The sequence below is a fragment of the Copadichromis virginalis genome, linkage group LG12 (genome assembly GCF_057382275.1).
Source record: "Copadichromis virginalis isolate Kocher_CV1m ecotype Utaka linkage group LG12, C_Virginalis_male_GT1.1, whole genome shotgun sequence".
Classification (NCBI taxonomy): Eukaryota; Metazoa; Chordata; class Actinopteri; order Cichliformes; family Cichlidae; genus Copadichromis; species Copadichromis virginalis.
Genome location: NC_140629.1, coordinates 5,205,808 through 5,229,777, shown reverse-complemented (window position 1 = coordinate 5,229,777; position 23,970 = coordinate 5,205,808). Strand labels below are relative to the sequence as shown.

General features: G+C 42.1%; 2 protein-coding genes across 4 annotated transcripts; both read left to right on the top strand.

The window, feature by feature from the left end:
* The first annotated feature begins 4,253 nt into the window (after window positions 1-4,253).
* Window positions 4,254-10,653, top strand: asphd2 (aspartate beta-hydroxylase domain containing 2). 2 transcript variants are annotated; one of them, XM_085474477.1, is made up of 4 exons: window positions 4,254-4,573; window positions 5,651-6,867; window positions 7,323-7,436; window positions 7,604-10,653. In XM_085474477.1, the coding sequence occupies exons 2-4, from the start codon at window positions 6,003-6,005 to the stop codon at window positions 7,732-7,734; spliced, it is 1,110 nt and encodes a 369-aa protein (XP_085330603.1). In that variant the 5' UTR covers window positions 4,254-4,573; window positions 5,651-6,002; the 3' UTR covers window positions 7,735-10,653. The 2 variants fall into 2 exon arrangements, with proteins under 2 accessions (XP_085330603.1, XP_085330602.1); XM_085474476.1 differs by having other exon boundaries at window positions 4,254-4,577.
* A 2,223-nt stretch (window positions 10,654-12,876) lies between these two features.
* Window positions 12,877-23,693, top strand: cabp1a (calcium binding protein 1a). 2 transcript variants are annotated; one of them, XM_085474475.1, is made up of 8 exons: window positions 13,064-13,867; window positions 17,053-17,238; window positions 20,404-20,434; window positions 21,806-21,949; window positions 22,049-22,158; window positions 22,237-22,311; window positions 22,413-22,485; window positions 22,581-23,693. In XM_085474475.1, the coding sequence occupies exons 1-8, from the start codon at window positions 13,130-13,132 to the stop codon at window positions 22,604-22,606; spliced, it is 1,383 nt and encodes a 460-aa protein (XP_085330601.1). In that variant the 5' UTR covers window positions 13,064-13,129; the 3' UTR covers window positions 22,607-23,693. The 2 variants fall into 2 exon arrangements, with proteins under 2 accessions (XP_085330600.1, XP_085330601.1); XM_085474474.1 differs by lacking the exon at window positions 17,053-17,238 and having other exon boundaries at window positions 12,877-13,867.
* Window positions 23,694-23,970: the final 277 nt, after the last annotated feature.

The window sequence follows — 23,970 nt, the reverse complement described above, 5'->3', positions numbered from 1 at the left end:
AAGCCCCATGATGTTTCCAAGCTACAAATTTTGCACAAGTGCATAGACTCCATTAGATGTTGGATGGCTGGAAACTTTCTTCAACTAAATGAGGAGAAGACTGAAGTTCTTGTTTGTGCTCCTAAAACTTTTGTACCTAGTGTTATGGAAAACTTGGGTCCACTTGCTACATTTGCAAAACCGTCTATCAGGAGCCTTGGTGTTAGTATTGACTCAGCTCTGACTTTGGATGCCCATGTAAAATCTTTGGTTCGCTCCTGTTTTTATCATTTGAGAAACATTGCTAAGCTGAGTCCCATTGCTCCGAATTAGAAATTGTCATTCATGCATTTGTTTCATCTCGTCTGGACTACTGTAATTCTTTGTTTACTTGTTTATGTAAAGCCTCTTTGGATCGTCTGCAAGTTGTTCAGAATGCTGCTGCAAAGCTTCTGACCAAGTCCTCCAAGTTTTCCCATGTCACACCCCTGCTGATTCAGCTGCACTGGCTCCCCGTTAAATTCAGGATCCAGTTTAAGGTTTTAACCTTGACTTTCAGGGCCCTGCATGGACAAGCACCAACATATATAAGTGAACTTTTGCATCCATACATACCCAGCAGGTCCCTGAGGTCATGTGACCAGGGCTTGCTTGCTGTCCAGCACACGAGGCTGAAAACAAAAGGCGACAAAGCTTTTGGAACTGTGGCCCCCAGATTGTGGAACTCTCTCCCTTTGAGCCTGAGATCTGTGGACTCAGTGGTCACTTTTAAAAAACAGCTAAAAACCCATCTTTTTAAACTTGCTTTTAGTTGATTTTTATTTTTAGGTTTCAGCTTCTGTGAAGCACTTTGTGATTTTTATCTTGAAAGGTGCTATATAAATAAAATTTTACTTACTTACTTACTTACTTACTTACTTACTTACTTATCTCAGTATCTCCCATGGAGAGACTCTGGCAGGCAACGCCTTTTCTTGCACCTAAAAACTTCTTTCTTTTAATGGTAAAGTATACAAATCGATTACATCAATTTATTCTTCAGTTATTTTCTACCTCAGTTTTCTCAGTATTAAACTTTGCATTTTTCTTCATTTTATTTATTTATTTATTTATTTGCTTTAAAGTAAACAACAGCAACAACAACAAAAAACTTTCAAAAAAATCCTTTTGTTCCTTTTTGTCTTTTCCCTCTAAAGACATCCTGACCAGGCTCAGTGGTTGAGATGGAGGAGCATAACAGCAACATGTTAACAGAAACTGCTGAGGTTCTTGGATGAACTGAAAAACTTCAAACGAAGGAAAAGTTGAGTTTATTTTCTGTAAAGCTCAGGTGGAACTTGATGGGGTGACATTGAAGGCTCCATTCTGGACTTTGTCACACTGGTACATGAAGAGAGGTACCAAGAACAAGAGTGTGCACTGTACACACACACAGCGTCTCAATTCAATGCTTGCTCTTCAGCTGGTGTCACTTAGCAGTTTTGTCTTCCTGCACAAGCAGAGGTTTTTGCTCGGGAAGTAACCGTGACCTGGTTTTCAGAGATTTCTCTAACATTTAATGGTCGTGAAATATGTCAAACTTTTCTCCCCTACCTAAAATTAAACAGCTGCGAGCATCTTGAAGACAGCAGAGAAAATAGTGGCACTGAGGATTTTGAACTATGGCACTCAATATGCCCTACCTCCACCCTGATTGGAGGATAACTGCACTTACAACATTCATGGACATTACACCTTATTTATAAACCGTATTTCTATTTATACTTCAATGCAACCAACATCCTTACCTCTTTAAACTGTATTTATTATAGCCTTATTTAGTATAGTTGCAACAGCACCCCCCCACTTGATGTGCAATATCACTGATCACACTGCACCTCTCAATGCACCTCTCAATAGATGGCATGTATTTATATGTATATATATATGTAAGCGTGTATGTGGAAATATGTGTGTGCATGTATGTACGCATGCATACATGTATATATACACATATGTATGTATGTTTGTATGGGTGTATCCGTATGTTTGCAGGTATAACCTGTACATATCTTTCTTGTGTAAATGTAAATTTGTGTGTGATTGTGTAAATACTTATGCTATTGTGTACTTCACACACTTGGAGAAATGCCAAACAGCCTTTCATTGTTCCTGTAACAGTGACAATAAAAGCTATTCTATTCTTCTATTCTATTCTATTCAAGCGATGCCACTTCTGGGGATTTTTGGACACAGGAGGAGTGTGTACACAGATCCTTATTGACTTAGCTGCTGTCTACAGTTCTAATGTTTCCATCAGAATAAGCACTTCTAATTGTACTTTGCTCATGTTTTATTCGGTGTTTTATTTATTATATGTCCTGTTCTAATAAACTTAAATTTCAGGAACACCTTCTTTAGATCTGTTCAGTTTTATTCATATAGCACCACTTAACAATCAACAGTTCTTGTCTCAGAGCGCATTATATCGTAAGGTAAAGAATCGACAGTGGTACCGTAATCTAGGACAAATGTTCACTCGGATTCATTCATGACGTGAATGCAATTCTGTAATCAAAGGTGTGTTTTTGGACATAACTGACTGCATATGTATACTGTATCATGAGTGCACAGACATGGATGTAAACCACAAATTAACTGTTTGGCTGAGTCAAAACAACCATAGCAGTGATTCTAGCTTAAAGGTGCTCTGGATATTGTTAAATATGCAAATATGGTTAGGTCCATAAATATTTAGACAGAGACAACTTTTTACTAATTTTGGTTCTGTAGATTACCATAATGAATTTAAAATAAAGAACTTAGGTGCACTTTGCGGGCAATGACAGCCTGAAGCCTTTACCGCAGCAGCTTTCAGTTTCTGTTTGTGGGCCTTTCTGTCTGAAATTTAGTCTTCAACAAGTGAAATGCATGCTCAGTTGGGTTACGATCAGGTTGGCCATTCAAGAATATTCACCTTCTTTGCTTTAATAAACTGTTGGGCTGCTTTGGCTGTATGTTTTGCGTCATTGTCCATCTGTATTATGAAACACTGCCCAATCAGTTTGATTGCATTTGAGCACACAGTATGCATCCCAGTCTCTTTGTGTTGCTGAGTTCACCCGTTTTTTTCTGTATTTCACAGCATGGACCAAACTATAGATTTTGCCACCCCTAATATTGTAGCAATTTCTTGAATGGGTTTTTTCTGTTTTTGCAGCTTAAGTATGGCTTGTTTCACCTGCATTGAGCGCACCTTTGACTGCATGTTGTTTGTTCACAGCACAATCTTCCAAATGTAAGCACCACACCTTAAACCAACTCCAAGCCTTTTATCTGCTTAACTGACAATGACATAATGAAGGAATTACCCAAACCTGCCCGTGAAATAGCCTTTGAGCCAATTGTCCAAATACCTTTGGTCTCTTATAAAAAACATATGTTTCAGTAAACAGGTTAAAAAAAAACTAAACTAAACTTGTGTCAGTGTCCAAATATATATATGGGCCTAACTGTACTGTTAATTTTTTTTTTCTTTTTGTCAGTGTTTGTCAGATGTCCTGTTTAAAGAAAACACTTTGGAACCCCTTGAATGCGAGTACATATATACACATTTACATAGCGACAAAGTGACTTCAAAGAAAATAAAAATGCTCAAATTTTTAAGATTGTGAGTTGAATCCTTCCAGGAAAGGTTGTTTGATGTGCACTGTCATAAACTATAACCAGCAAACTATTGCTTTGTGACTGCTGTGGGTGAAATCAGGGCAAGTTGCAATGCATTTTGGGAAATGATGTCTCCAGAAATGTTAAACAGCAGTCGATGGGCGAGCCATGAGACATGCGGAAGAGCTCCATCAAGTAAAAATAATCAAGAGACCAAAATCAGAGGGAAGGCAGTTTTTCTTTCAAAGTAAAATAACTGACTACAGTAAATTGAATCTCAAGACATTTGTTAATGGTGTTCCCATATATTACTTTTACTGCCACGGTAATTTATTACTTTTTTCGGAATTATTACTTTTCTTAACATTGTGAGGAAAATGCCAAGACCCTAAATTAATTTATTGAAATCTTACATAGCTAACACAATTTTATGCACAAAGGTTAGTGTGTGGTTAATGAGGAAGCTCTTATCATAATAATAATAATTATTGTTGTTGTTGTTGTTGTTGTTATTTGTTTAGGGACAGTTTTACAGCAGAATCTACGACTGAAAGTCTGCCCTCCTCCGCTTACAATTTTAGACTTTTACTTTGAAAGTCATAACCGGAAATATTGGTGGGTATTCCTTTCCTTTCTGTGTTGGGTGGCTTCCCTGGTGGAGCTTTTAGTATTTACATCAATATTATCTGAAGCCTGTCCTCCGCTGCCGTCCTCCACAGACAGCCAGACAAAGATTCCTCCTGTCGGTAGAACAGCTTCTCATTTCTGTTTCTTTCTTATTTTCTGTTGTTGGTTCCAGTCACGACTTCTTTTGTGCATTTTGGAGCTGTTTCCTGTGATGTTGGCGAGTGATATCCGTCTGCCGTGTGCACTGCAGTGGTGCGCAGCTTCGCCTGGAGAAACACCTGTGCGCCGGTCTCTTCGACATGCCCACAGTCATGAATGTTGAGTAGGTATGAATCTGAAACCCGCCTCAGACACTCAGGTAGAGGGGAGGAAACGTGACCTTAGTTCTGCTTGTTTACCGAGCCTTGTGGAACGTTACAGCTCATCAATATTTTGGGCATCAGTTTGTAGACAGCTCGATCCCGGTGGCAGCATCCGTGAGTGCTCGGATTACATTCAAACAGTGGAGTGTTTGGAAGAATGAGCGTTTTATATCGCTCTCCTCGGCAGGGTTTGGTGGTCAGTGTGTCCTAAAAGCAGCGAGTGTTTGTCTGTGTGCGTGTGTAGGGGGGTGTGGGGGCGTCTTGATGGTGTCAGACAGGATGTAGGGGAGGATCTGTTGGAGCAGGATTACCCGACCATTTTTGGTGAGAGCGCAGACTGGAGTTCTGATCACAGTTGACGCATTGCACTCCTCGCATTCTGGCTGCCGATCCCATTATCATTATATAATCATACTCATGTAATCCAGCCTTTTTATTATTGTTATATACTCAGCATACGATTCCACAGACTAGAACCCGCTCCCCCTTCTCCTTCCTCCCCCCGAGGATCCATTTATGCAGCTCCTGCTGAGCAACCTATGAATGCCAAATTATAAATGTGGGTGGGTATCAGCAACTGTTTACGTTTATATAATTCACTCTTCCGAGCGCGTGCGTGTGTGTGCATGCGCAAAAAAATAGAAAAGGGGAGAAATTTGAATTAAATGCAGCGATATACCCATGACTCATGATTTTATAGAGAGGAGAACAGGGGTGTGTGGGTGTGTGTGTAAGGCTGAATTCAAAATTGTGTTCACTGTGTGTGTGTGTGTGCATGGGGTGCAGTTGTTTTGAAGTCAACAGTGTGTGGGTGACTTCCAGCAGCTGTGTTTAACATGTGGTGGATCCAGGATGGTAAGTTTTTGTCAGAGAGGCAGGTGTGTCTCACACAGATACAAAGCAAAGTGTAACGAGTCCCACGTCACACCGTAAACAGAGTTTGGCGCACTGATGGCACCGTCCTCCTGCTGTGAATTCTATACCCTCCTGTCTTCTCATGGCCCCCCTTTTCTCTCCCTTCTGTCTTTGTTTTCCAGAGAACTGATAACCCTAAGGCGTGGTGTCTGTCTGCATTTGTCTGAAAGAGCAGGAGAGGCAGCAGCAGAAATACCACACGGCCAGACATCATGCAACGAGAAACCTTCACTCGCTGCAAAGTGCTGAAATGTTGGGCCTGAAGAGCGAGCGTGTCAGATTGAATCAGCAGACTGTTTCCATCATGGAGGGGCGATAAGAGCTGCTTGACACTAGACCCGTGGCCCCGCGTGTGAGTGTGTGTGTGGTTTACGGCCACCTTTCAATCACAATCAAGAAAAGACACATTCACTGATCCTTCCCCATCATCGTTTTGCGTTTCCTACCGATTCAGCAACCCAGAAACGAGCCAGAATGGAGTGGTCACTAGAGAGTGTGAGGGAGATGGTGGCTGGAGGGATGCAGTCTATAAGGGAGTGTGAGATCTGTGCTTTTGCCATAGCCATGTGTGTGCTGCTGCTGTTTATGTGGTACTGTTATCGGGTGGGCCGGGAGCATGGCTCTAGCCCTCTGCGTGGGAGGTATCTAGCTGGCACGGGACGGATTGGAGGTGTGGTGGGGGGCTTCATGAGTTCAGACTGTCGTAGCAGGGGAAAGGGAAAGCACGGATCCATGCTGGAGGAGCAGAACGGCTTTGCTTTCTGTCAGTCGTCAGAGTGCTTCCGCTGCACCAGCGCTGGAGAGAGCCTGAACCAGAGGCTCTATCACAGCCTGCAGGAATACGCCAAGCGCTACACCTGGTCAGGGATGGGCAGGGTGCACAAAGGAGTCCGTGATCAAGGCCGGTACCTTAACAGCCGACCGACCATCCAGCGGCCAGAGGTCTTCTTCCTGCCCGACCTGCCGTCAGCGCCTTTCTTCTCCAGGGAAGTGCAGAGACATGACGTGGAGCTGCTTGAGCAGAGCTTCCCTGCACTCCTGGCTGAGTTCGAGAGCATCTACCACCAGCCTCCGGGTCGCAGCGGCTCCTCCCTCCCGCCGGGGTGGAAGGCCAACAATACTCCTCGCGGGCAGTGGTGGACCTACTACCTGGTCAACCAAGGCACCCCTCTGGTTCTAAATGTCAGGAGATGTCCCCGAGCCTGGAGGGTGCTGGGCCAGCTGCGCACCTTCATCTCCAACAACGTGTTTGGGAACGCCTGCTTCTCAGTACTGACTCCCGGGGCGCTCATCACCGAGCATTACGGCCCGACAAATGTCAGGCTCCGATGCCACCTGGGTAAGAGAGTTCACTGAACTGGAACTAATGAGTCTCAGTGTGAATTTTAAGCCAATGCAACAGCAGATGATTTCAGTGTATTTATAAGGAACAACGCAGAGAATCAGCTGCTCTTGAAAACCTGAATTCTCTTGAGTCATGGAGGCAAAAGGCTAAAATGTTGTGTTATGCTAGAAAATGTTTTCATGCAGCTGAGCTTTGATTCCCTTTCCATCTGTACCCTGTGAGATGGCTCTAAACAGTCACGTTTATCGTTACGTATGCAGTCATTTTAGTGAGAGCGTTTAGAGCAGCGTGCTGTAATGACACAGGGCCCTTTATGACCTGTGCATTAGGCCACCTGCGCAGTAGAATCCAAACAAAACAAATGTTTTAAGTGCATTTATTTTTGAACTATTATAACGACACATTGGCTCGTTTATTACTTTGTTGTTTTTTTGTCTTTTTCTCGACAGGTCTCAGAGTGCCCCCTTCCTGTGAACTTGTGGTTGGTGGAGAGCCGCAGTGCTGGTCTGAGGGCAGCTGTTTGCTTTTCGACGACTCCTTCCTTCACAGGGCTTTCCACGAGGGTAAGAAGGCATTAAAATTCAATCTTGGCTTAGGCTGTGTCATTTTATTTATTCTAAAAGAGGATTGGCCTAATTCAATCCAGCAGCTAAGGTAGATGTAGAGCCTTTTAATGCGAGTCTGTTATAGATTTAAGTTCACAACATCGATTTTGTTTTTATGCACGCAGGGAGCCAGGAGGACGGCCCCAGGGTGGTTTTCATGGTGGACCTGTGGCACCCCAACGTGGCCGCCGCTGAGAGACAGGCTTTGGACTACATTTTTACACCGGGCCGTTTAGAGGACAGGGAGGGGAAATAGGTGTGAGTGAGAAGCCGTGTGTCCAAGTGAGACACAGATGGCATTTAGGGAGGTGTGTGTAGTATGAGAAGCAGCCCTTTTTTTTTCTTCTTTTTTTTCCTGCCTCCAGACCAGCTCTCACATTCACTGTGTACATATTCTCCAGCTCATGCAGTCTTGCTCTTAATTCCTCTTAGCACATGACCAAACATTGGGCCTCTTTTATCAAACACCTTTTCTCTGTCTAATTGTATAAAATGCAGCCATATTTAAAAGTTTTTTTTAAATAGAGGTTAGTAGGTGCACGCAGCCATTTTTATTAATGTGTAATAACACCATAGCAGGGACCTTTTGGCTCATTTCTTGCTGTTGTGTTGCTTTATTTTGAATCACTGAATGTTTATTCGAGTACAGATGAATGACGTCACCGAACAGCAAAAATTTGGGGATTTTATCTTCTACTTGCGTCACATTTATTTCAGCAGCAGTATGCTAATGTGGGGCAAAGTCTCTTTGCGAGCCAGGTAATAACGCGTCACTCTGTCGCGGAAGTCTTTCACAGCACACGTCGGTCCATAAGTCAGTCTGACCTGTTATGTCCCAAAGAAGTGAAGTCATTCTGCATGAATTAAAGACCCCTCGCTTCCTTCGAGGCCTTAAGAAAGGCAATTGGTGACAGCCAACATCTGTTAACTCATTTTTAACTTCATAATATTTTTCTGTAACACTGCTAGAGTGTCATTGTTGAACACATCCTTTATTTGTCTTTTACGAGTCACACTCCGTCTGTTTGAAGCAAGCCATTTTTAAGAGCCACAGTTCTATCTGTGCCTAAGGTGACCAAATAAGGAAAACCTTGTCGAGATGATGTCAGTCGAGCAAAATAGTACAAAAAACCTTTGGGAGCAAAGCATTTAGAGCTGTGTGAATGCTGAACCTCTGCCCTAAACTGATTACTTTTCCATAACTTTGCCTCATTATTTAAACCTTTGACTGTGTTTATTTTGGCAATACCAGTTTTTTATATATAGTGTAGTGTACACTCACTGTCCAGTTTATTAGGTACACTTATTCATTTGCTCATGAACCCAGATCATATTAGCCACTCGCATGGCATAATCGAGGCAGCCTCTGTGTGTTCAAACTGAGCTTCAGAATGGAAAGAAAGGTGATTTAATAAATTGAAAGTGTCATGTTTGTTGTGTGCCAGAAAGGCTAGTGTGAGGATTTTAGAAACTCTAGGTTCACTGTACTCAAATGACCTCCACATTCACCAGAGCTCAATCCAAAAGAACACCTCTGGGATGTAGAGAAACAAGAGAGTAGTCATGGACGTGCCAAATCTACAGCAACAGTGTGATGCTATCATGTCAATATGGACCAAATTCTCTGAGAGCACCTTGTTGAATCTGTGCTACGATGAAAGGCAAAAGGGGGATCCGACCTGATGAATCTAATAAAGGGGGTATGTTTCAGAAAAGCTTGAAGTTCTGCTGGGGGAGATTTGATAATTCAGCTTTTTATCATTCAGCCATATTCCCAGCTCAGCTGTCAGAGGGTTTCATTTATAGTAACATATAGGACACACTTTTTCCTTTTTATTGAATGTTAACATGTTGTTATTGATTGTAATAATTTATATGAAACCACCACATGGTTAGTGATGGAGTAAAGGTGAAGAAAAGGCTCCGGTGTTTGTTGGCGTGCTGTGCCAACTGTTGTGATACGCACATCAAGACAGATTCAGCCATTTGTACAAAATGATTTAATAAGCAGTGCAGGATCCTTCTGGAAATCTAATTTGGAGCTGGGTGCCGTGTTGGATTTCTGTAGTATTCCGACCCAACTGGCAGCCGTTACGTAGATACGGAAATAGAAATGGATCGCAGATAGAGCTGTAACAGTGTTAGAGCAGCTACAGAGGAATGTTGTCTTTGCTTGTCAGCAGTAAGGCGAACTGATACATCCATGTGTGGTTTGCTAACTGAGGTCCAATGCCGATCATGACGTGATTGTTTACAGACGCAGCTAATGCCTCTGTCCCAGCTCCTGCCGGTGTGCTAGTCAGTCGTGCTCCCCTTTGGAAACATCCCCCCGCTTTCACAAGACATGGTTAGGCAAGCACATTTTTAGATCCGAGTGTGTGAGTCGACCTGTGCCGTACCACTGGAGATGAAGTGTTTTTGGTAAATTTACTAAACTCTTGTAATTTGGTTGCATTTGATATGAGGTTTGTATTTCTGTAAATAAGGTTGAGGTAAAAAACAAACAAACAAAAAACACAAAAAGCAAAAAAAATGGAATGGTCTCAGATGTTTGTTCTTTTTTAAACAATTGTCTTCGATGCTTCAGACTTTTGTGTTGTCCTGATTTCTAGCTAAAGTGATTGCATTTCATTGTCCACTTCAAAGAGCCATCCATGTCGTCATTTTGATAGATTAAATTAGCATATTCTGTAAAATGTTTATAAAGTAAAGCTCTGATGTTCTGTGATGGGTTTATATTTCCCTTTTCTTTCAATCACTGTAATTTTGCAGCACTGTATCTATTCTCAAGGCCACAGTCTTAACTCTTTAACAGCACTTGATGGATATATGTGCACAGTCTAAAAGCTAGTGAAAATGAGTCTTCAGCAGCTTTACTAGTCCACTGCAATTCAAGGTACCCATCAGTTCTAATGTTTACAAAGGCGTGATCATTTCCGAGCTGTCGACGGCATCGGATGACGCTGACGCTCAGCTGTCAGTGATTGGGTTCGAATCATGAGCGCTGTTAATCCATCTTAGAGAATGAAAACTGTCATTCCTAAAGCTTTCTACATGATGATGGGGCAACCGTTTTGTTTACATTTGGACTGAGGATTTGTTCTTTGACACCTTCTTGTGTGAATTTTGAACAGTATTTCTGTACATTTAATAAATGGTCGAGTATCTTATTTAACCAGCTGGTGTCTGAATTCTCACTTGCACGCAGGAGTTACAGATGTGAGTCGGAGGTAGGCTTCAATTTGCTAGAGAAAACTTGTGTGAAGGATAAAGTCTTATGGTTTTTTACTTGCACAACATAAAGCAAGAGTTTGTTCCCTGTTGTCATCTAGATGCAGTTTTATACTTTTGGCACAAGGAGGCATACCAGTGCAACAATGTTGTCACTGCTCCGGTTTCTGCTTGTGACAGTTATTTCCTTTCAAACTTGTTACTTGTATATGATGTCAAGTCAGAAACACTGTGCCACAATGCAAAAATTTCAAATGAAAAAAAATTGTGTGTCTCCTATACAGTCCTGTCCAAAAGTCTTGAGCCATCTCTCATGTCTATATTTTGTTTCTAAGCAGTCAAACTTTCGTGTAATTTTTAAAGTGGTCCAGGCTTTCTGAAGGTCATTCAAAGTTTTTCTTTGGACACTGGCTGCTTTTTCACTCATTTTCAGTACAGTGCTTGTTTCTGACCAGAGAGGCACATAACTCAAGTAGATAACAGACAGCTTAGCAAACAGCCACTTTATTACTAGCAGTCTGTCACAAAAACACAATTTCTTCCGATTTCCCATGTATTTTCTTGAAGACCACCTAAAGACATGACAAGAAGAGAGTTCAGGCTGAGTTAACAAATAAAGGCGGTCATACCAAATACTGACTTTCAAGCTTGTTAGAATTGTACAAATCCTATTTTTGCCTTATATACTGTATTTATATGTATATTTGCACACGTTTCAATTAAATACTACATCTATTTCCCCTTCTCCTGGCAAAATATAAAGAAATGAGTGATAGCTCAAGACTTTTGCACAACACGGTAGATCAGTGTGGTTTGTATTTGTAGTACCTCTCTAAAGTTTCATTCGTGTTTCCATACGTGGGCTTTATAGCTCTGATTGTTCAAGGCCTGATGCCAATGCCACAGAACAGGAAACACAGTGGTTGTCTAAGCTGCACCCTTCATAGGCACAACATTGTCATAGTAGTCTGTGCAGTAATAGTTGATGTTGGTGGAAGGTTAGACCACCTTTAAGATTATATAGTTATTGAAATGTAAGCAACATATATACAAACAAGGATTATCAGTGGATAAAAGATATATGCACATGCACTGATGTCACTGAGTCAAAGAAAAATTCAATAATAAGCAGGTAAGTGCAAAAACATACAAAAAAATCTTATAATTCAAACCAGGAACCTTCCCGTCTTGCTGTGAGTAAAGTGTGCTAACCCCTGCTACTGTCACTCACTGCACTGAAGTTCCTGGTTTGAGACCTGGCTGGGGCCTCTCTCTGTGAAGTTTGCATGTTCTTCCTCCATGAGTTTCCTGTGGGTAATCTGCTTCCTCCCACAGTCCATGCTTTTCCCATAATGAGATAAACAAAGTACCTAAAGTTTATATAGTATATAACATTGTATCAGTGAGGTTAAATCTGGCTTGCAGTCCAAACTCCTGTGATTGGTCAGTAACTCTAGAACAATGCTATAAAAATGCTACTTTATTGCAATGAGTTCCTTTTGGTGGTCACAATGACGCAACAGGAAGACAATCCAAATCCATATCGAAATGTGTAAATATGTTTATCTGCCTATGTGGCAGAAAGTGTGGGGTCTCACACTTCCTTTGTCTAACACTCAACTTTTCAGAGTAAAACAGTTAGACAACGGCGCAAACCACTGTGAGACATGTGCGGGGGAGTTCAATTTTCAAAACTTGAATAGTCTTTTGTTTTACATAAGAGCTTACGGTGCATAATAATGCTTTCTTTTTATTCCTTCTTCCTCTGTTGATTGTTTGTTTGGGCAGTTTACATTAATAAAACATTAGCAACATAACTTTTTATAGGGTTTAAAGTTTTATATTTAGGACGAGGTGGATCCAGATCCCGACACCCCCTCCCACCACCTTGACCATTACATAATTTTCGAGGATGCTGGCCAAAAACAAATTTGAACCACACCCGCTCTAGCCACGCCCCTGATGGTGCAGAATAGCCACTTTCTCAGTTTTAGGTAAATATTATCCAAATGCGTAGTTCTGTCATTAATTAAAGCTCCTGTGATATTTATTCTCCACCTGTTTCAGTTCACGTTATTATTTTTAGAGTCTTTGAATTCAAATTTAAGGAGCAGATTAGTATCTGTTATTTTCTCACTGAAAACTAGAGCACCGTGTTGTCTTGGGATACTACCATCCTCACCTACATCACAGCCGATGTCACACAAACAGACATTCACATCAATGAGAAGGTGACGCGCTCTGCAGCCTCTATTCCACTGTCTGTGCGCGCTCCGGCACCGCTGCCGCACAGCAATCAGGTGGTAGCTCAACTTGAAGCGAGCGGGCTCTGCGGGAGAATATGTGTCGACAATGGAGAGAAAACGGCAAATGGTGTCGATGAGCAGCCCGCACACAGAGACCGGACCAGATTCGCCGCGATGAGCACCCCCTTTCCAAAATCTGATTCCACGACCTCCTTACTGAAATCGTCTTCGGCCGCGAGGAGACCGACACACCTCCCAGAGCACACGGCAGAAAGCCAGAGAAGTCAGCACCACCATCAGCACCACCATCAGCATCACAACCAGCGTCCCGCCGCGCTTCTGAGCAGCAGCAGCAAAGCCGAGGAATCCTTCTGGTCGGCCGAGTGCGACGTCAGTGCCCGGAGACCCCTGTGCCATCCCTCCCTCGTCGGCAGCCAGGACAGTAGTAATAATGCAGCCACTCGGGGCAAGTGCAAGTCACATGCTCCTCACAGCCAAGTTTCCGCTCCGCCGGAGCCGAACGGAGATGCAGGCCGAAGTGTGAGGGAGCGCTCCAGGACATCAAAACACCGTCACCACCACCGCAGGAAGCACAACCGAGACGAGCGTCCGGCAGCAGCGGGACCGGACGAACCGGAGCATCCCCGTCGCTGTCACACGCACTCCCGCGCGGTCCCCAGGGTGCCCTCTCTGTCGGACAGCAATGACGACAGGGTTCCCCTCTGCGAGCCGAGGGACCGCAACGGGGCCAGTGCGGCCAACAGCGGCGGTCAGGTCAGCAGTCCATCCCCGTCCTCTTACTCCCTGGTCCCGCTGTCCAGCAGGTCTTCTCGTCGCTCTCGGAGGTCCAGCGCTGCTTCTTCTGCATCAGATATTAATTTACGCACCATCCTCAATTCACTCTTTGGGCAGGTAAGGCCCTGAAATATACGGGAGAATTAAAGCAGTAGTGTGGTCTCAGTTAGAACACAACAGCTGGGTAAATGTCATTTTACACGCTGTGACAGTGACACCCCATTTCCATAACCTGTATGAAAATGATTATTCTTTTTTTTAACCCTACTAGAAACCTTTTTTTAAAAAAAGACTATATCTGCATTGATTTCTGAGGCTTCTCTGCTGAAGGCCGCCTTGTTGTTAGTATATTTTTATGCATGAGGTGCACACAGATATGAAGCAGTGAAGTGTACATGTGGCTTCCCTTGAGTCCTGTGTGTGTCCTGTGATGCTGTCAGCAAACACTGACACTGCTGGACGTACAAGAAAAAGCTTCATCTAAACATCTCATTTCTTATATAATTTTACAGTTCTTCCTCCTACAGGTTTGCTCAGTCCTGTATGGTCCAACATCAGAGAGGTGAAAATCTCACATGTGTTAATGTGTATTTGTTCAAAGGAAAAAATAGGGGGGAGGGAACTCATTCATGTTCCAGCATCAGTCTGTCAGGCACACTGCTGCGTTTTCTGTTTTGTGACTGAAGGAAATAAAATTGATGTTCCTGCTGATGATGAGGGGGCTTCTATTTTGGGCGACAAATCTATTTATACAGAAGAAAGGAGTTCAGCCTAATGTGCTTGGATTTTTATCAGTGCTCATTTTGGTGTGTGTGTGTGTGTGTGTGTGTGTGTGTGTGTGTGTGTGTGTGTGTGTGTGTGTGTGTGTGTGTGTGTGTGTGTGTTGGGGGGGGGGGTATGTATAAAAGCAGCCAGGTTTCATTTTACACTGAAAAATCCGAACTAAGCTCCAGCTTGCTGCTTAAACTGCTGGTAATGATGTTTACTGAGGACATTTTCCTCTTCTTTCTCTTCCACAAAGGCCAAGAGTTTATTTGCTGCTTTTATAGTGTTTGGGTTTTAGTCAGATTATGAATCAGGGAGTGATTTACATACGTTGCCAAAATAGGCCGATCTCAGTCGTAAAATAAGCTCAGCACCGGAACATGGAGATCAACCTTTGTGGCTTCCAGAGAAACATTTTCTATTGCTTTGTAGTACAAAAGCCATTTCTACAAATAACCCGTGAGTCAGTCTGTGAGCAGTTCTATGAAAACATTAGCATGACCTGAAAGGGGGCTTTGATGAGACAGCTACAGAAGCAACGATGCTGTAACGCATGGTTTGAGCAATACCAACGCATGGTGCCTCTGGTAGTACATACAAAGTAAGCAGGATTTACATTGCACTGATTGCAGCACAGAAGAGAAACACACATGAAAATGAGCACTTACACATGTAGATATACATTTAACTGCAATGGCTGGACTACATGTTGACAGTATTCCTGCCACTCACAGTCTTTCTATATGTGTCTCTTCCATGTGGCTGCTGTAGGTCAGCATGACCTTCCTCTAGCCTGCAGAGGGCAAAGGATGATGTGTGGGTGTGTGTGTGGGTGGGTGAGTGGGTGGAAGGCAGAGAAAGAAAAAAAAAAAATCAAAATTCATAAAATATAAAAAGGCCATAAATGAATTCAAATGTAATCTGAAGGCTGGACATTGACAAACTGTTCTGGAGTGAGAGTTCATCCAAGGAGGAAAACAAAGCTGTAAATAGGTCATCACAGAATGTTCCTCCAAACTTGCCTGCTACAGATTTTCCAAAACCCTCCCAGAGTGCATGCAACCCATGACGTAAAGGTTTACTTTACATTTGTTAATGCTTTGTTGTGTTTTGCTGTAGGAAAGTTTACGCCATTTCTCTCATTTATTCTCGTGTTTGGAGGTCTGTTAATCTGTTTGGAGCTGTCCGTGCTGTTTATAGTAGTCTGGTTAGTGTGACAGTCAGGTGAAATATTGCTCACATGTCTTCTTTTCCTTGCATAATTCTGTTTCCTTCTTTGGTCCATCCACTTCCCGCCCTCGTTTATGTTCTACCCCTACCCCCACAACTCTCTCTCACTCTTTCCATATCATTGCTGGTCTTGCTTTTGCTACACTCCACAGTCCAGAACAGCATCCTTCACAGTTTCTCATTCGGCTGTAGGAACAGGTTAGAAGCCCAGGCTTCATGGGTCTTGTTGAAACCAGAGTTTACACTCCTCTCAGAACCCAGAGTGCAAGCTTAACGGAGAGAAGGCCCACATGGTCCTTTTCGGTGCCTCTTCTTTCCTTTGGTATGGGAAACTGCTTAGACTGGCCTCTGAGAACGGTAAGCCCGTGCTGCTGCACTCTGCCTTTCTCAGCTTCCTTCATAGCTCTTGTACTAGCTACAGTAGCACTTGCAACTTGGAAGCAGACTGTACTGCTGCATAGGTGGTGCATAGTTTTCTGCAGTTGTTTCTGTTTATTTTATTGCAAATGCTCATGGTAGTGCAAGAAGCATGCACCTAATTATTAATTAGATGAATACTCATTTTTAGCCCCCCTCCTCCACACACACACACACACACACACACACACACACACACACACACACACACACACACACACACACACACACACACACACACAGAAAAAACAAAAGAAAGAAAAAAGAACAGAGTTTGATGTTTAATTCTGCAGATGTGCGTGCACTGCACTGCTTTGTAACCTTGCTCTGGAGTATAGTTTGTTAAACTCAAGTCAGGTTGATGGTTTCAGAAACTTGCAGATCTTTGTTACCATCCAGAACTGCTTTCCTGTAGAAGACATGATGTTGTGATGTCTGTCTGTGATCAGTATATGTGTAACCTCTTCCCCGGTGCTTTCACTTGCCTTTTCTCTGCTTCTGTGTGTGTGTTTACTGTTCCAGTGACACTGTATAGGTGTGAGGTGCCAGTCCGTAAAATGTGGCGAGTAAACTGTTATGAACGATGAGTGGAAAGTTGGCAGCATGCTGGTTTATTGATGTATTTACCTTTCAGTCGTGTCTTCATATTTTCCACATTGTTTCTATTGTATACACACTTGCACCCCACCACCACCACCACACACACACACACACACACAGGCACTGATATATAATTCTTAGATAGTATTATTCTACTCTGCAAAGCTCAGCTGTGTCATCCCTCAAAGTATACAGGAGGTCTATAGTGACTTTCTCATAAGAGCTCACGATTCCCCTCTCAACTTGTATCTTTGTTCCATTCTGCTGTGTCTCTGCACCCCTCTGGAAAGATGCTCCAGGATGCTGAGCGGAGAGTCAGAGTGGTGCTGTCCTGTGAGGAGATGGGCCAGTCTGGGTATCTTGGGTCTTATCAGGACTCCATTGTTTCGGTGACACAAAACTGCGTTCTCGTGAGCAACATACTGGGACAATCCTGTGTCTTCCTGAGTAAAGGCATGGCAAAGTGCAGGCAGGCTGTACGTAAGTCTGGACAAAAATTCTCTTTAATGACTCCTTCCTGTCAGAGAAGCTGTCATTTCTGCAATTATTAAAGAAGCTGCAACTTAATTGTACATCATTTTCAGCTATAAGCTTGGAATTCACTGGTGAAGAAGAAGGTCAGAAAGATTAAATGCAATGCATGTAACCCAACAACAGTCCAAACATGTGTCACACGTGGACAACCAGCTGTAGCAATGCAGACACACCTTTTCTCTGTCTCTCTTGTTCTCGCTTTAACATCAAAAATCTGCATGTTTGTGCAGTGAGTGCACAAAATATTACAGCAGCATTCTGACATACTGCTCCGCTTGTCAGGTTAATGTGTAGCTGGAACTGGATTAGTTAGCTTAGTGCCAAGATTTAAAAAGAAGGGCAAACCTCAAGCCTGTTCCTGTCCAAAGATAACAGCATACGCCTCCCAGCACTGCTTAAGCTTCCATTAATTAACGTGCTGCAGCTTGTTTACTCGATCCATATAAAAAAGTATTAAAAGGGGGGCATGTTGTGGTTTTAAGGGGGGCCTATTATGCTTTTCCATTTTTGCAGTATAGTGTATAGAGGTGGCATGGTGGCTGGCGCTGTTACCTCATAAAAAGAGGGTTGTGGGTTTGAATCCAGCTTGGGGTCTTTCTGTGTGGAGTTTGTATGTTTTCTCTAGGTACTCTAGCTTTCTCCCACAGTCCAAAAGCATGAATGAGGTTCAGTTAATTGTTGATTCTAAAGTGACTGTAGATGTAATTGGTTGTTTATCTCTATGTGTTATTCTTGCAGCAGTCTGCCAATCCGTCCAGGGTTAGGGTGTATCCTGCCTCTTGCCCTGTGACAGCTGGGATGAGCCTCAGCCCCTACAACTCTGAATTTGATGAGCAGAAGAAAATAGATGGATAATGTGTATATGTAGTGTAGACATTGCTAGTTCAAGTTGGACTCACTTTTGAGTCAGAACTGATTTAATTCTTTATGGCACAGATTCATCAAGGTGTGGGGAAGTCAGAGATTTTGATCCATATTAAGATGAGAACATCACACAGTTGCTGAAGATTTGTCAGTCGCACATCCGTGATGAGAGTCTCCTGTTTCTCCACATCCTAATAGTGCTCTTATGGATTGCTATCTGGTGTCTGAGGAGGCTATCTGACTACAGTAAACTCATGTTCATGTTCAATAAACCAGTTTGACATGATTTGAGCTTTTTGGTATGGTGTGTTACCTGCTGGAAGCAGCCATCAGAAAATGGGCACAATGTGCAATACTCAGGTAGGCTGTGGTGATTATATGCTCATTTGGTCCCAAAGGACCCAAAAGTGAGCCAAGAAAATACATTAATATATTCAAATTCCTTCCACCATTACACCACCAGCCTGAACCTTTAATACAACATAGGATGGATCCATGCTTTCATCCATGTTGTTTAGGCCAAATTCTGATCTTACTATCTAAATTTCACAGCAGAAATCATGGCCCGTCATGTCAGGCACGGTTTTTCCAGTCTTCTGTTGCACAATTTTGGTGAGTCTGTGTAAACTGTACCCTCAGTTTCCTGTTCTAAGCTGACCTGAGTGGCCCCCAGTGTGGTCTTCTACATGTGCATTCAGAGATGCTCTTCTGCATAGCTTGGTTATAACAAGTTTTTATTTGAGTTTTTGTCGCCTTCCTATCAGCTTGAAGCAGTCTGGGGATTCTCCTCTGGCCTGTGTAATCAATAAGGTGTTTTCATCCAGAGAACTACGGCTTACTGCATATTTTCTCTTTTTCAGACCAGTATCTATAAAGCGAACCACATAAAACACAGTTGTGTGGGGAAAATCCCAGCAGATCAGCTGTTTCTAAAATACCCAGATCAACCTCTGGTACAAACAACCTTGTGGTTGGCTGATTAGATGTCTGTGTTAACAAGGTGTTGAACGGTGTGTGTAGAAGTAATCCTTGTGGCTAAAACCTCAGGCTTCAGACTGCTGTAAAAACTCTTTTTCTGAGATAAACAAGGTTTTTTTTTTAACTGAATTATTCACAACCACTCCAGCTGAGTCCAACAAACATATAGAGCTGGAATAAACATAATAGGTCCCCTTTTAGAGAGGTTATTTGCTATACTATTGCTAGAGCAGCAAGTGCACTTCAACACACTGTAAAGAAAAGGGTGTGATATGTTAGTTTGTGAGTTTTAGAGGGTGATAGGTGGATTTTGCTACTTTCAGACAGATTGAGGCTAGCTGTTTCCCCCCTGAGTCAACATATTTATCACACAGACATGAGAATGATGTCATTGTAATTTATCTCTTGGCAAGAAAGGCAAAAAGTTTTTATTGCCTTAAATGTCAACCTATTCCTGTAAGAACACACAAAATCCACAGCTCATGTATTTTCCTGTCTGCACTGTGGTGACTGATCGCGATGGTGATTTGCATAAAACAAACAAGCGTCTTTGAAACGTTTTGCTCTGATGTGTTGCGCTGCAAAGACGTTCAGCTTTTTCTGTAGCATAAGTATATTGGATAACCGATAATGGTTGATGTATTAGCAGTGACTGACACAGGCTTTGCTCGTGGACTGCACGTGCATTCATGTTGGGTTGGCTGGTCCTCTGGGCTCATATTTCTTCTTTGTTTTCTATGTCAGTTTTTTCCCATCTGAGAGCTCTTCGGGCCCAATGTCAGCCCTCAGTGTTGTGTTTAGACTTCACACGACTCCTGCTGTTAACCCCTGAGGACTCTGGGACATGTCTGCCTCTTTCTCTGTCCTTTAAAGGTTGCACTTATTGTAAGCCATTGTAAGCCATTGTAAGCAAGCAGGAAAAAAATAGAAACAGTCACATTCTTCTATGATCTCCAGAGTCTTTATTCCCAGCTATGCTTTATAGGAATTGGCCTATTTATGCCAGAAGTTTGGTCATCACGACATGAGATCGTTTCCAATCTGCTCTTACATCTTTACTTTAGCTGAAGTTTACTTGGCGTCTGCGGACTGTTATGGAAAATACTGCTGATTTAGAGTCAGGCGTCACTCAAGTCACAGCATTGTCATCAGTATGTCTACATAGAGCACATATGCAGAAGAATATTTGATATGATGATGATGATGATGATGAATGTTTTCTTCGCGGATTGTAATTTTGATTTTGTGCTGTTTTTTCTCAACAGGACAGAGAGCTGAGGCCAGAAGAGATGGATGGTAAGTTTCCCTTTGCTTAATGCTGTCACTTTCTTTCTTTGCTGAGGCCATTAAGATAAACAAAACAGAGAGTGAAAAGATGAAACAAATTATTCAAATCCTTCATAACATAAGTCTAAAATTACCAGGATTTGTAAATGGAAACAACGTGCAAATGAAAGGGCTAGAGTACAGATCAATGCACAGACGCTACAACCCCAGTCCGCTGTGCAGAAATGTAAATAAAAACAAAATGCACATCTAATAAACAAATATTATATTCACAACAGAACATGGAAAACATGTCAAATGTTTAAACTGAGGAAATGGATAATTTTAAGAAAAAATATGAACTCATTTTAAATTTAATAGCAGCAACACATCTCAAAAAAGTTGGGACAATGCCATGTTTACCACTATGTCGCATCCCCTCTACTTTTAACAACACTGTAAATGTCTGCGAAGTGAGGAGACCAGCTGCTGGACCTTTGGGAAAGGAATGTTGTCCCATTCTTGTCTGATATGTGATTCTAGCTGCTAAACAGTCCTGGCTCTTCTTCGTCATATTTTCCCTTTTGCAATGTTTCCAATATTTTTTAAATATGTGAGGTCATCCCATTCAGACGATGCCTGGACCATTTGCTGATCTAAAACTCATATATACCTTTCAGCATTGACAGTGCGCTTCCAGGTGTGCAAGTTGCAAATTCTATAGGCTCCTGCATACCGTCAGAGATGCAGGCTTTTAAACTGGGTGCTGATAACAAGCTGGATGGTCCCCGACTTCTTCAGTCCAGAGGATGCAGCATCCATGTTTTCCAAAAAGGATTATAAATTTTGATTTGTCTCATACTTTGCCTCAGTCAGTGAAAATGAGTTGTAGCTAAAAGTAGAGAGACGTGTTCTGGATCATGTTCGCTTCTTCTTCGTTTTGGCAGAACTTTAACCTGATTCTGAGGATGGCAGGGGGAACTGTATTCATGCTCTGAGTTCAATATTTTGACTATTATTATTATTTGCTTTTTTGAACCATATGTGAGGAGCGACTGGTGTTTTTGAGCAAAAACAAGAACACGCCACATCGTACTTTGATTTATTAGCTATTATCTAATTTCTAATGAGACAACAATTTACTAAATGAACATCCTGGTGTAATAAATGAGACCCAAAACTAGGATTTTTGAAAAAAGGAACATGTTTACTGGGGTCATAAATCAAGTGCAATCAAATTAGTCACCCCGTTCTGGTCATTTGTAAGAATGGATAATTAAGGCAATTTTGCCCTTCCACTTGCTCTATACTTGTACATTTACAGCCATCTTTTATATATACCATCTAGGGATCAATATAATTCAATTACTAATACGATTTCTGTTACTATTTTTATAACAGAGCTCCGAGATGCTTTCAAAGAGTTTGACAAAGACAAGGACGGTTTCATCAGCTGCAAAGATCTCGGAAACTGCATGAGGACCATGGGATACATGCCAACTGAAATGGAGCTGATAGAACTAAGCCAACAGATCAACATGAACTGTAAGGACAAGCAGTCATCTATACACATCACACATATAACTATATCCTCTGTGTCTTTTGAGGTTTGAAATTTGTACTAAATCCTCTCTTTTTTTTAAGTGGGAGGTCATGTTGATTTTGAGGATTTCGTAGAGCTGATGGGCCCAAAACTCCTCGCCGAAACTGCGGACATGATTGGAATAAAGGAGCTAAAAGACGCGTTTAGGGAGGTGAGACTGTCTGGATTCAAGTGGTTTTATTAGCTACTTTTCTGTTTTCAATACTGAACCTCGGCTTGTTGTTTTCAGTTCGACACTAATGGAGATGGTGCCATAAGCACGTCGGAGCTCAGAGACGCAATGAGAAAACTGTTGGGACAACAAGTAAGGTTCAGCTCAGAGCGAGAGAGTTATCGTTAATGAAATAGACGTTTTTTGTTGTGCTTTACTCACTGCTACCATCCTGTTTGGTTTTGGTTTTTCAGGTTGGTCTGAAGGAAGTAGAAGACATCCTAAGGGATGTGGACTTGAATGGGGACGGACTTGTCGACTTTGAAGGTAAAACGTCCTTTTCAGACAACCTGTTTAAGGTGTAGCGTAGAGTGTGGCTGAGCTGCAGTTGCAGTTTCGTGCTCTTTCTTCTCTCCTTTCAGAGTTTGTACGGATGATGTCTCGCTGAGATCATTAAAATGATCGGTCCTGAATGTGAAGCTACGTCCTTCTCTACACTAGACTAACTACAACAAGACGACATACTGAGAACTTCTGAGCCATCCAACTCTGAATGACACTGGAAAATAAAACTACTTTGAATGTTACAGAGTGAAGGCGTCACCTCACGCTTTCAGTCAATAAGTGTTCTTCCTGAAAAGTCTCCAGTTCAACTGAGGCAGAATTCGCTGTAGCCTAGCTGATGATTACCTAATTTATGTTTGGGTTGTTTTTTTTTTGCACTTTAATTAACACTAATAACTTCCTCTGTGGATAAATCGCTGGTGTCTTAGTCTTTACGTGGTCTAATTACGCGTCTCACAAAATGTCACCTTTGATGTACAACGGCGTCAGAATGAGAGGCCGAATGTTTGTAGAAAAGATGTTAAAGGTCACTGTACTGTTGAAAATTCCACTATATATTCACCCAGTATGTGTTATATTAGAAACTGTAACCAGAACGACCTTTGTGTGACATTGGTGCTCCACCGAGGAAACCATGTGGTGGCAATGTCCTAACTGTGTATCCTAACTGTGTGACCATCTGTGGTTTTTCACTGTGCCAGTTAAAGTCTGATAAAATGCACCACTGTGTGACATGCAGTTCAGTAGACTGATGATAATGAGCTGCTGAATATAAATACTTTTCATGTATGTTATTCACTTGTCTGGGATGAAGGGCAGATGAAATATTTATAGAAGAACAAGATGCACAGCTTTTAAATCCGTGGAGCCAAACTGACACTATCCTGCCAATGTCAAGATTGTTTTTCTCTTTTAAGAAACACCTTGCCCTGTCTGGGATTACACAGTAGAAATAACGTATATGAAGCGTATTTACAGTGGATGTGATAACGTTGTAAATGTACTGTCTGTCGGTGTCTCAATGATTGTATTTGTGGTAATGCTCCACATGTCAGTGCTGTCAAAAGAAAATTCTATGCATGCCAAAGACATTTATTACATTCAGTATGCACATTTGCATTCCTGTCTAACAAAGTAAACAAAATAGCCGCCAAGTTAACTGTAGAAGAATAAAAGGTGTTTACATTTGAGCCCCTTTTATTGTGGTGATGTTGCCAAGGAAAATGTGTTGCTGTCTTTAGTTTGATATTTCGATCAAAATGAAAACATGACAACAGATTATTTCAGTGTGGACCTTTTGTTTGTTTTTCTATAATGCATTCATTTTAAGAATGATTGTGAGACTGCTGTTACTGCATGTCCTGAGGACAAATCTCCGCCCTCCTTATAATATTTGTCATTCATATAGCAGTATTCAAAAATCACAAGCCAACCCTGATTTCTTTATATTTTGCTAGGAACGCGGCA

Bases quoted from the DNA above. Each gene is read 5' to 3' on its own strand.
- asphd2 (XM_085474477.1), top strand. From the start codon at position 6,003: ATGGAGTGGTCACTAGAGAGTGTGAGGGAGATGGTGGCTGGAGGGATG. The intron at 6,868-7,322 runs GTAAGAGAGTTC...TTTTCTCGACAG, and splicing joins CAGGCTCCGATGCCACCTGG to GTCTCAGAGTGCCCCCTTCC. The intron at 7,437-7,603 runs GTAAGAAGGCAT...TTATGCACGCAG, and splicing joins TCACAGGGCTTTCCACGAGG to GGAGCCAGGAGGACGGCCCC.
- cabp1a (XM_085474475.1), top strand. From the start codon at position 13,130: ATGAGCACCCCCTTTCCAAAATCTGATTCCACGACCTCCTTACTGAAA. The intron at 13,868-17,052 runs GTAAGGCCCTGA...CCCTCTGGAAAG, and splicing joins TCAATTCACTCTTTGGGCAG to ATGCTCCAGGATGCTGAGCG. The intron at 22,312-22,412 runs GTAAGGTTCAGC...TTGGTTTTTCAG, and splicing joins GAAAACTGTTGGGACAACAA to GTTGGTCTGAAGGAAGTAGA.